We start from the raw sequence: 11,542 nt of genomic DNA on the forward strand, positions 1-11,542 counted from the left end.
CCGATGAGTTGTTCTTAAGTGTAAGTTCGTTTCGGGGCTGTGATAAATGAGAAATTAGCACATCGAGTAAAAACGATGCAAATCGCATATTCCAGCAACAGAGCAGGGGTATGCGTCTAAGTCATCGAAAAGAAGTACTCGAGTTCAAATCTCCCCGAGGTTTTGGTTGGTGGTGTGTGGTAAGTTACAATAAATCAATATTTATAAAAAAAAAAACAGTCGATTATTAACCGAAATTAAATGCCTTAGTTAATGAGAAATGTCATGAATCTACAAAACAGGAAGAAATGGGAAAATATTCCCCCAATTTTTTTTTATTTTTAAAATTATTGGAGTTTCTTTTTGGGCTGAATAGTGTTCTATATAGCAACTTAAGTGAACTTTCTGCAAACTTTATAGTTCTGTTAGAAGTTACTTTGTATTCCCTTCGAAGTTTAATCATCAAATACGAACTTTAAAGCACGGTTAATTACTTAAAAATTAGGTTGAATAGAGTTCTATTCATGATCATTTTGTTGGCTGATTAAGCCAAAAAATCCCCTTTTATCGGAACTTTTGGTTACTTGGGCGTTCTCCAAAATGTTCGTACAAAATAGGCTAGTCTTATTGTCGACGGTAAGAGATCCCATATAACGAACTCATCAACCAATACGAACCAAGGAATGATAACTTTAGTAAAATTTAAAATCGAAATCATAAGTCCAGTGCAAATACCTTTTGGAATCAATGTCTCCCTTAGCGGCGCATGCCACATTGTATACCTTCAAATTAAGGTTCAATTCATTTCATTTTGTTACCTTTCGTGCTTTCGTCTAAATTTTAAGTTTAGTTTTGGCTTTAATTAGTTTAAAAGATTGTAGTTAACCTATTATTTGTGTATTGAGCTTTAATTTTATTTAAAATCTAGCTGTATTACAATAATTATTAATAATTCACCTTGTAAAGGTAAACCAGTATTTAAAATTATAATATTTGTTTTGTTTACTTGAATAAATTGTATAGGTAATACCTAACATAACTGACACGCAGCTAATCAAATAAGGCATAAATAGATAAATTCCTTCTTTCTAATCTGCATCCTGACAGTCAAAGCTTTAAACGTAGCTTTTATTGTCAACGACAGAAATTGTGGTTGTTATTTACGCAAACAAAGGAAAATTCTCAGTTTACTAATTTATGTAATTAGTGAACGAAAAAAATTATCTTTTTTTGCGGGCTGAAATTTAAGCCGCCTCTCAGCAGTTGAAACTGCCATCGGCAACAGAAAATATAACACACAAATGGTGATAAAAAGCTTCTCATTATTTGACGAACATATTAATCTATTTAACACGCAAATGTTTGCTGATCTCCGTGAAGAAGCTCGCTCGCAGACTGAACAGCAAACATTATCGCGATAGTTTGATTCTGACCATCTGGGAAATTTATTGGGTATTAATTATTTACTATGATGATAAATACTCCTAGCGTAGGCGGTGGGCAGCACGTTTCACCTCTTCCGGTAGCTCCCGATAGTCTATGTCTGGCCACTCACCGTCGTCCTCGTGCGGCACGGTATGATAATTCCACTTCTTGATAAGCGGCTTCCCATGACGGTCAATCGAAAGATAGTTGAATAACTCGTTATCGAGATAGCGCGTTCGTATAGGAAGTGCATTGTTTGGAATGGGAATATCCTCCGTCAGTGCCCAGATTGAGATTTTAGATGATTTGAAATTCTGCGGAATTAACTCTTTTAATTATGTTCTAAGAAGTCAATAGAATAATTAATTACCTCTGGCAAACAATGATGTTGCTGACAGTAGTAGTTTAATGTTCCTTCTTTATGGCATTGCGTTCCATCCGGGAAGTATGCGTCAATACCCAAGTCATTTAAATCGAAACGAGGCGCATAGTATGCAGTACTATCGGCCCGTTTGCAGTATATGGCACAACTCATCCATAAACGATTTCCATCGTACGGTCCTTGAATTCCCAAGCCCGCGGGATCCAGTCTAGTCAATAATTTACTAAACTCTCGACATTTAATGGTTGCAAAAACATCAACTGGTTGCCGTTTGTTCGCGCAAAGCTTCTCGTCGTCACACAAAACCACATCGACGGAAGTTCCTTCGCATCCATCGTCTGTGTTGACCGGTTTGGGATTATCACACTTTCTCGACCTTTCCTGGAATCCTTTCGATTGTTCGAGACAACCCGAGTTACAATCGCCGTTGTCCCACTCACTCCAACCTCCCTTAACGATGCTGACCGGTTTTTTCTTCTGCTTCACGCAACTTCCTCCAATACACCACTGCAAAAGAGGGTAGCTTTTCAGTGACACAACTGCAGCTATGGTTGCCTACGGAAAGGCGTTTCACTCACCTTACTATCGCCACAGTCAGTTCCCTCCAGTGCCGGGCCGGAAAAATAGAATCCTGTGCGATGCGGTGTTCGGCAGTGTAGGTTTTGGCAAATGCGTTCCATGTTGGGTGAAGTAACCGCAATCGCGTCCTTGTCGCTGGAAGTAGAAATTTTAGGTAAGTGAAAAAAGTATTGTGAGTATATGTATACACTTAACTTTTTTTACACGGTTTATTTTTAATGCTTAAAAATTCAATAGGTAAACCAAAAACACACCCTATATTTCTATAGAAAACTAATACCTAATTAAAAATGCCAAACCAATAACACGTACATCAACAGTATTTGATTTAAGCAAATAAATGCTATTGCTAATGTCTATTACTTATTGCCCAGAACAGGTTGGCCTGTTCGTTTTATGCATTCTCCGGGTTTATAGTACAAAATCAATAGGGCAAAATTTTGGGAACCCTTCCTTTCCACTCTTTCCCCTCCTTTCCCAAAAAATTTTCATTACTTTCCCCTACCGTCCCTCCATCAATTGTAAAACCATCGTTTCAAAATGTATTAACGACATTTAGCATGAAAACACGAACACGAATCGGAACGTGGAATGTACTAACCCTTGCCCAGCCGTTCAACTTGCAAGGGAAGCTAGCCGCCTGAAGCTTGCAATCCTGGGGCTGAACCTGGTTCACAGGCCAGGTACTGGCGAACAGAAGACATCATCCGGGCAAGTCTTGCTCTATTCTGACATACTAGGTGAAAATGCTACTCGACAAATGGGAGTTGGATTCTTACTGAGCCAAAGAGCACATGTGGTCCTGATGAAGTGGGAACCGATAAACGAAAGAATAATCGTTACCACGTTACCACGGGTTTGAAACCTTGCAGCAACCTAGCGTTTTGCAGTTTTTGAGTTTCTATAGCCAGCGTAACAGCGTGGTTGAGAAAATCCCAAAGGAGGACATCCAAATCCACTTGGGCGACTTCAACGCGAAGATTGGCTCGAATAACGCGGACCTTGAACGCGTCATGGGACGCCATGACCTGGGAGAGATGAGCGAAAACGGGGAGCGGTTTATAGAATTTTGGTCATTGGTAGATCGCTCTTTCGCTTTCCCCACAAACCACCACATAAAATCATGTGGGTTCCCCGCGACAGCCGAACGAAAATCCAATCGACCACATCTGCATCCGACGAAAATGGCGAAGGAGCCTTCTTAATGACCAACGACGGGAGGAGAAAGTTGGGTGCCGTTACGACGCCTGCCGGTGAGGTGAAAAGGGCCTTTGTCGAACAACTTGAATTCCCAGTCTCGGAGTTGCCACTCGGCAAAGTGCGCGACGGGCGGAGGAAGTAGATTTTGAATGAAACTTGGAGGAGAGAGGCGAAAGCCGGCATTAAACGAATGCGAACCAGATCTGTTAAGACAGCTGCCCGTCAACGATACGCCGAACTGGAGAGGGTAGTTCAACGAACTTGTAGACTGAACAAGAAAGCCTGGACGACTTCTTAGCCGAACAAAGAGAAACCTTAATATTTTTTGAAACGATGGTTCTACAATTGATGAAGGGACAGTAGGGGAAAGAAATGAAAATTTTTGGTAAAGAAGGGGGAGAGTGGAAAGGAAGGGGGGGGTATTGGTAGCTATGCTTGACAAGTAGTCATTTTGACTCCTACCTTTTGTCCAATGCTGGAAGGTGCATGAGTCGAACCAAGCTGTAATCTGAGATTATAACCGGATTCGAACCCACAACACCCGCCAGGGCATGTGGTGTAGGAGTCAAAAATGACTACTTGTCAAGCATAGCTACCAATACCCCCCCCCCCCTTCCTTTCCGCTCTGCCCCTCCTTCACCAAAAATTTTCATTTCTTTCCCCTACCGTCCCTTCATCAATTGTAGAACCATCGTTTCAAAAAATATTAATATATATGTATGACCGCATTTCAAGGTCAAGACTAAAAACTTGAGATTAGTCTAAAGAGAAACTGCCAATGGTGATATCCGTTTGTTGTACGATATTTCTTACCGCTTTAGGGGTGCCAGGATGAATACAAAGATGCCGCTAAAGAACTGTGCTGGTCAACTACTGACTGATCGTACAGAACAGCTAAGCGATAGACTGAACATTTTGAACAACTTTTCCGAGTTCTGAAATTAAAGAAAAGAAGGTTTCGTATTCTACTAAGACGCTCCAAAAACTTCAGTCCTCTGAGTTTGAAATGTCAGAGAGCAATAAAACCAGCAGCGTATGACGCCAATAGTTCGTCGCATTATTGGGGTAACCTTGTGGCGCCATGACTGCACAGTGGTTTGATTGCTCTGGAATCGTGAACTTTTGACGTAGGACTACGTCTTACGGTAAGTTTTGAGATAGGGTGTCATTCCAATCGAAAAATGCGAGTGTCACAAAAATTATGGGTTTTGAGGGCTAATAGCTCAGCGGTTTTCCAATCGATTTTCAATATTCTTACACCAATCGATCGGAAAATCTTCTAAAAATTGACCCAAATGAAGAAAAGTATGGATTCTTGATGTTGAACTATTGAAAAATTGAAAATGATGAAACTATGTTTTACCAGAATTCTTGCTTCGTGATTGGTTGTTGGAAATGACGTCATCAAAATAGAAACGCGTTTTCACGCTTCGGCTTATAATTCAGTCAATTTTCAATAGATTTCCAAGATATTTACACCAATTGATCGAAAAATCGATTTGGAAAATATTGAAAATATAGAAAACTATTGATTTTCAATGCGCGTCATTGAAAAATTGAATTATTTTCATATTTTTGCCTTCTCTCGTCAATGCTTCCCTAGCACGGATGACAGAACTATATACGATACAAGCTATGGGTTAAGCTTCCTTATGATTGTATTTAATTTACGCCCTATACAGCATTATTCAAACGCTAGCTGAGCTACTGCCAACATCGTTTGCCAGGGTAAACGAAAGTCAACTCGTGCACGTTTGCAGTTCCCGGTCGGCTACTGAGCATGTGTTGGAGCTGGAGCACTCATTTCGCTGCCGTGATGGAATATCTGGCTGCTGAAGTTCTGGAATTGGCCGGAAATTTGCTGCTCGCCACAACAAAACGACCAGAAGCATCCCACGTCACTTGCAGCTGGCCACTTGGAGTGGTATTTCATCGTGATTCAGGACTATACACGAACGGCTTCGTTGATCGCATAGCTGCTGAGGCTTTCCGGCTGATCCGTTGCAACAAGCCCTGCCTGGTTAGCGGTTATCGGTACTCCAATTTACCGAACAGAGAATTACGTTAAGTGCGTTAGTGCAAGTTTATTGCAAGCTGGAGTTATGATAATCAAACAATCGGCCCTTTTAAGGGCCACACAACGATTGAAGAGTTTATTATATTTTCTTGCCCAGTTAATACCATAATAACACAGGCAACGAGGGAAAAGTTGAATTTTTCGCCATTGCGGACGACCAACAAATGACAAAAATAAGTTTTCTGGTCACGGACGAGATTTTCTGCGACTTCCAAAACGTCTGCAGGTTGTAAATGCTTTATCAGTGTTCTTTTGTAAGCCGCAGAAAAGTTGCGCAAAATTTTCAACTTTTTGAAAACTCGCGCGTACCGTCTGAAAATTTATTTGCTGTTTGGTTTCGTTTTAATAAAATGGATTCAATCAATTCATGGATATGACTCCAAAATCGGTTGAAGATTGAATGTATACAATGTTACTACTTTGATAAACGTTGCGTATGTAGCTTGTATACATGAAGAATCATAGTATTACATACATGGATACATCCTACTATCGCTACAAAGAGACTTGCGTGGTCCTACGTTACCTATGCGGTTGTGTCTGGTGCACAACCCCTCCGATTTTTTTATAACTCTTTTCATAGTGTTTTTTCCAATATGGCGTGTTCGGCAGAATTTCTTTATATCATTAGACACAACAACTGGTGGTTAGTATTAGTTCGGAACTCAAACACAAGTGGCACTGCAAAATTTAACTTTCTAATTTGATGATATAGAGCTATAGTATGTTCTAGAAAGTTTTATATAATCTTATTATGAAGCTTTTTGCTGAAAACATTATTCCTCTAAGTATCACAGTTTTTGAGATATTAGGCGTCTTTCATGACGGACCTCCAAAAATCGGAGTTTTCACTGTAGCTTCAAAACTGAGTGATTTAGGGAAAAATAATGTTCTGCAAACATTTGCATCTATTAAAATCACACACTTTTGCAGAAGAAAGCGAACGCATATCGTAAAAATTAGCCATATTTCCGTAATAATTAGCCATATAGTATAAATAAAGTGAAAGTACATTCAAAACTGATCTTAAAACATGCTAAGTCATTTGTCTCTTTAAGTATCTTCATCATTTAATGTGCATTTCCAAAAAGTGTTACTCAGTCTTTTGGAAACATATATCATAATGTTTACTATACCCCATCACCCTGTTAGCAGCAAGGTTCGATGCTAATGTACCAGTCATCGTATGGACTAATCTCGGCTGTGCGGTATTGCTAGAGTTTAATAGGATCATTACACTCGCCCTGTAATTGTCCTGTACTCTAATAACCGGCTGCGAAATCTGTCGTTAAAGAAGGGTATTGCCTTAAAGACGGTTATACCCAAAGCTTTGCTCTACTTGCATCGCAAGAGATGCAGCAAGCATCAAGAGCATGAAATCCTTCGATGTTGCTACAGCTTTTCAGTAATATATGGGAAACCGCTGCTTCTCCGGTGGACTGGATGCAGGCCATATTGGTCAAAGTCTCTAAAAAAGCAGAGCTAACTGAATGCGGTAACTTGGGTCACACAAATCGAACAATTTTGGAAAGCTTTCCAGTGTACCCCAAGGGAGCTATGTAGAACCGTTGCTTTTCTCCATAACAATCACCGATGTTTGCTTCTTAATACCCGAAGGATGCAAAAAGTTCTATTCAGATGACCTGGAAATTTTCTTGGGGACGCAATCTCTTGAAGAATGCAAGCACTTATAATTAATAGTAGACTTGTTGGCAGATTGGCGTTCTGCAAATCGGATGGTTATTAGCGTGAAAAAATGTGCCCCAATTTCCTTCACTCGTGAAAAACATCCACGGTAATACAAGATTGTGGATTTAGTGATCGAAAGAGTTTCATATTTCAAGAATCTTGGAATTTTGGTTAATACAAAACTGTCATTCAGGGAGCTCGCGAAGGCTAATGGCAATCTTCAACTCTCTGTACTGTCAAGGAATTTAAGTCTGTTAGTTGCTCTGAAGTCTGTGTTCGTTGGAAAAAAAACTGCTAAGTGAAATAGACGCTGCTCAAATTTTGGGTCAGATTAATATGAGTATTGATTCCAGATATCTTAGACTGCATTTTTATAGACCCGAATACGCGCAAAACGAGAAAAATCTATCTATGTATTACCACGAGGAAGAAATTCACCAAGTATCGAGATGAAAGTTGACCTTAATCCTATGGAGAAGGATGCACCAGGCCAGGACTCCGGGCTACTAACACACGCAAGGTCATTAGCAAGGTAAACTAAAGTGTACAGATTAGGAGGAAAGCTTGATCACAAACCAGTTTAAGGTGGTCAATAGGTGGAAGAAATTGTTATGGACTAGAGATTGTAACTTTCGCTACGGAAGATATACGTGGCACTTTGAACAAAAAGGGTTGCGAACTATTTTTGGCGGGTACAAATGGAATGCGGAGAAAAGTGCGTGGTCGGTGAGCCACGAGCTTCAGGCACTATTTAGGGAGATTCCTTATTGTTATACATCTAGCGAAACTGGAAATGCTACGGTGGGCCGGACCCGGTGCAAGAATGCTGTGGACGACTGTGCTGCCAAATCTGTACTTTTCAAGGACCCCACCGGCACCATGAATGGAGGGCCCTAAGTATGGTAGAAAGCTGGACCAGATTGAAGCTGACTTGTGAGCGTCGAGACGCTCAATGTAGTGGCGACAAACAGCAGGGATAATAGAGAGGAAAGGCAGACAGAGACACACAGAGAGAGAGAGAGAGAGAGAGAGAGAGAGAGATTTCTGACTATGTAACCTACTATACCGACGGTTCCTTGAAGGTCGCGCGTAAAGTGAATGAAATTGAATGAATCATGTTCGCTGAATTACTGCACCGTTTACAAACCGAAGTTTTTGTCCGATTAATTTACAATCCAAATCAGTTGTTGTCGACCGCCATACTCAAAAACTAGAAATTCTGCGGGCCATTCCTGACCTTTCCAAATAACCGGAAAAGAACTGGCAAGATCTGGAGCAAAAAAGTCAGCCCTGAACCTGCTTTATTATTCGTAGCATGTTGAATAGAGCATTCGATCTTACTTTTTATCTGAGCATGCGCATTATTGGAAGTACCTTTCTGTTGATATGTTCTCAAATATAAAGTTGCATTGTAAATTCTTGTAATGAGGTGGGAAATGCACTTTCTTTTGCAGCACTCTGCCTTAAATTGCAATGTACACATTAGATTATTGACTGGTCACCGTTGACCTAATTATCACATGGTCACGATTCAGAAAATGTGAAAATGTACTTACATCAATAATAATTCACACTGCTTTTTGGCGGTGAATACCTGTCCCGGATAGCCGTGAAATTTCCAAGCATCAAGTTCCTTTTTGGTTTTTACCGGTGCATCGAATAAGCAATCAGCCCATCTAAAACGTGATGAAAACAAATATCGTGCTATGTACCATATCGTCAAGTCTTACGTTAGCTCTCGAATCGCTGTCGCACTGCATCTAGACCAGGTCGTTTCACCTTGGGTCCCTCGCGAGGGGGACATTACATAACCGTCCTTGGTACAGCTATTCCCCGATGAATCATGATGCATTCCTAAACTGAAATAAATGGGTTTATGCAATATTTTACTTTAAACTAAAAAATAAAATTTGTAGGTCAAACCTGTGTCCAATTTCATGAGCAGAAACATACACCGACGTAAAGCCAGCGGAAGGATATGGTTTTCCAAAAATACTAGTCGTTCCAAATTCGGCGATCACGCAGGAATATTCGTCGATACATATCCCTCCGACTGTGGCTAACCCCATTGTAACGCCATTTCTGCGTCCCTTTTCGATTGCATAAAAGTCAAGCCCGGAAACATACAGACCCAAATCCCAATGGTTGGGATCACTATCATCAGCATTATTCAAACTCTTCTGATAAGCGCAAAACGTATCCAGCAATGACTCTCGTTCACCGTTGAAATGCGGCATAGCCGCAGGTTGGCGTTTCATTATTTCCAGATAGACCACCGTAATATCCACTGCGGTGCCCAGCGATGGATGATGATAAAGAGCTTGAATGGCATTGACATAGGCCAGAATAAAATCTTTCAACTGATGATCATCCCCATCGAAATGAGGAGCAAAAATTCGATGTGCTGCTTCATCGAAGAACAGACCAAGTTCGATCGTCAAACGCCGCAAACGTGCTTTCGCATTTTCTTCCGTCTGTCCATCCAGTTGCTCCAAGCCTTCGATGGTGTAATTGTTTTGATCCAGGGTGTCTCCTAGTAGGTGGATTTCTGGACTTTTCAGTGGGGTAGGTAAATTTTTACGAACCAACAAGTCATCGGCGAATATCACGTCTTCGAAGGAAGTCCTCTTGATTAGGTGCAGATTTTGCGACTCCACCATGAATGGTCCATACAGAGGGACCAGACTTCGAAGGCGACTGTTCAGTGGTTGTATTTCTAAGGTTTGATTCGGGAGGAAGACAATGCCGTGCTGGAAGAAATATAATGATTAAGAATTGAAATTCCTTCCGCAGCAGAAATTGTAATTTACATCACGTAATATCTAGTAATAAATCTAGGACACAATTCTTCGAAGAGAAGAAGCGAAAAGTGTCGATAAATTATACTTATTTGAAATTCAAAGCAGTAACAGTCCTTTGCTGAGCACTTGAGTTATTAAACATTTTACCAGAATGTTTACAGCAAGCACACACGCTATTTGAGAGGACTATACCCTAGTGTCCTATTTTACTGGAATTTTGAAAAAAACCGGTAATTTTCTATTATTTGACTATTCTGTTCGCTAAACAATAGGAATATTAACAATAGCATTCCCAACGTGACATTACTGCACAACAAGCATCACCGAAAACTCACATAATTTTCTAAATCACAACTCGTGACAGCTGCCGTTGACTCGTGGTCCACATGCAAATAATGACAACCATTTATCGACCGATGGACAAACTCTTCCGTGCTTCCATTCTCACCACGAATCACAAGTTTCGTTCGATCCGTCACAAGACTAGTTCGGCTATGCAAATTTAAGTTCAGCACGGTATCCTGAAAAGGCACCCGCAACACAAGGTTACTCCCGGGACGTTGCCGCGCATCTATAGGTTCACTCCGGGGGGCAAACAGCTCGAACGGAGGAAGCTTCTGCCGGTGTTCACTGCCAAAGTAGAAACTCAACTCATGTTCATTCATCAAATGAGGTAATTCCTCGAACTTCAGGGTGGATGCACTTTTGATCAGCTGACCAAACAGCAACACTGACACCATCAGCAAGCACTCGGTGAAAGGCAACCGCATTTTATCGCTTCAAATTAGCATTCCATTTGGATTTTGCGCACACTTTCGGTGGTAGAACATCGAAATGCCATCGTCAGAACTCGAGCCACAACTGCCAGCGAACCGAGGCATTTCCGGCAGTTTTATACTTTCGCCAAACGTGCAAAGCCTCATCGTCGTCGTTGTCGCTTGTTTACATGCCACCATGCCGCTCGAAATGGGACACCGTGAGATAGCCTGCCTGCAGAACGAACAGAACGAAACGCACCTGATGCCGGTACGTGCTTGAAACTTCGGTGTGCGTTACGAAATGCATCAAATTGCATCCGAATGCATGAAGCAATATTTATTTTACGAGTGTTTCTACAACTGCATTTCGTATTATCTGGGATGCGGGTCTACTTTGCAGACTCCCAAGATGAGACCCACTGATGTGGTGCCACAGTGGGAAAGTGTATGATAATCACGAATTACTGGATAGTGGTATGTTTAAAACTATGTTTTGTACAAAAATTATGATGCTAATTTGTTGTTTTGATTTATTATTCCAGTTGACTTGAATGTGTTTATTAGGTAAGTTTATTTAGTAAGTTATAACTAAATCACAGCCACCGTTTACAATAGCGTAAACTTTAATCCACAGCGTTGTTTGTAGAGTACT

At 40.8% G+C, this 11,542-nt stretch overlaps 1 protein-coding gene across 1 annotated transcript; it reads right to left on the minus strand.

The window, feature by feature from the left end:
* Nucleotides 1-985: 985 nt before the first annotated feature.
* LOC128741890 (A disintegrin and metalloproteinase with thrombospondin motifs adt-2-like) lies at nucleotides 986-10,937 on the minus strand. The gene is made up of 7 exons (XM_053837993.1): nucleotides 10,468-10,937; nucleotides 9,255-10,081; nucleotides 9,062-9,190; nucleotides 8,888-9,007; nucleotides 2,365-2,500; nucleotides 1,775-2,293; nucleotides 986-1,718 (listed from the first exon to the last, which is right to left on the minus strand). The coding sequence occupies exons 1-7, from the start codon at nucleotides 10,900-10,902 to the stop codon at nucleotides 1,464-1,466; spliced, it is 2,421 nt and encodes an 806-aa protein (XP_053693968.1). The 5' UTR covers nucleotides 10,903-10,937; the 3' UTR covers nucleotides 986-1,463.
* Nucleotides 10,938-11,542: the final 605 nt, after the last annotated feature.

This window comes from Sabethes cyaneus, chromosome 3 (genome assembly GCF_943734655.1).
Source record: "Sabethes cyaneus chromosome 3, idSabCyanKW18_F2, whole genome shotgun sequence".
Lineage (NCBI taxonomy): Eukaryota > Metazoa > Arthropoda > Insecta > Diptera > Culicidae > Sabethes > Sabethes cyaneus.

Excerpts from the sequence above, each read along its gene's own strand:
- LOC128741890 (XM_053837993.1), bottom strand. The coding sequence starts at position 10,902 with ATGCGGTTGCCTTTCACCGAGTGCTTGCTGATGGTGTCAGTGTTGCTG. Across the intron at positions 9,191-9,254 it reads GCTCATGAAATTGGACACAG|TTTAGGAATGCATCATGATT; the intron begins GTTTGACCTACA and ends CATTTATTTCAG. Across the intron at positions 9,008-9,061 it reads ACAGCGATTCGAGAGCTAAC|ATGGGCTGATTGCTTATTCG; the intron begins GTAAGACTTGAC and ends ATCACGTTTTAG.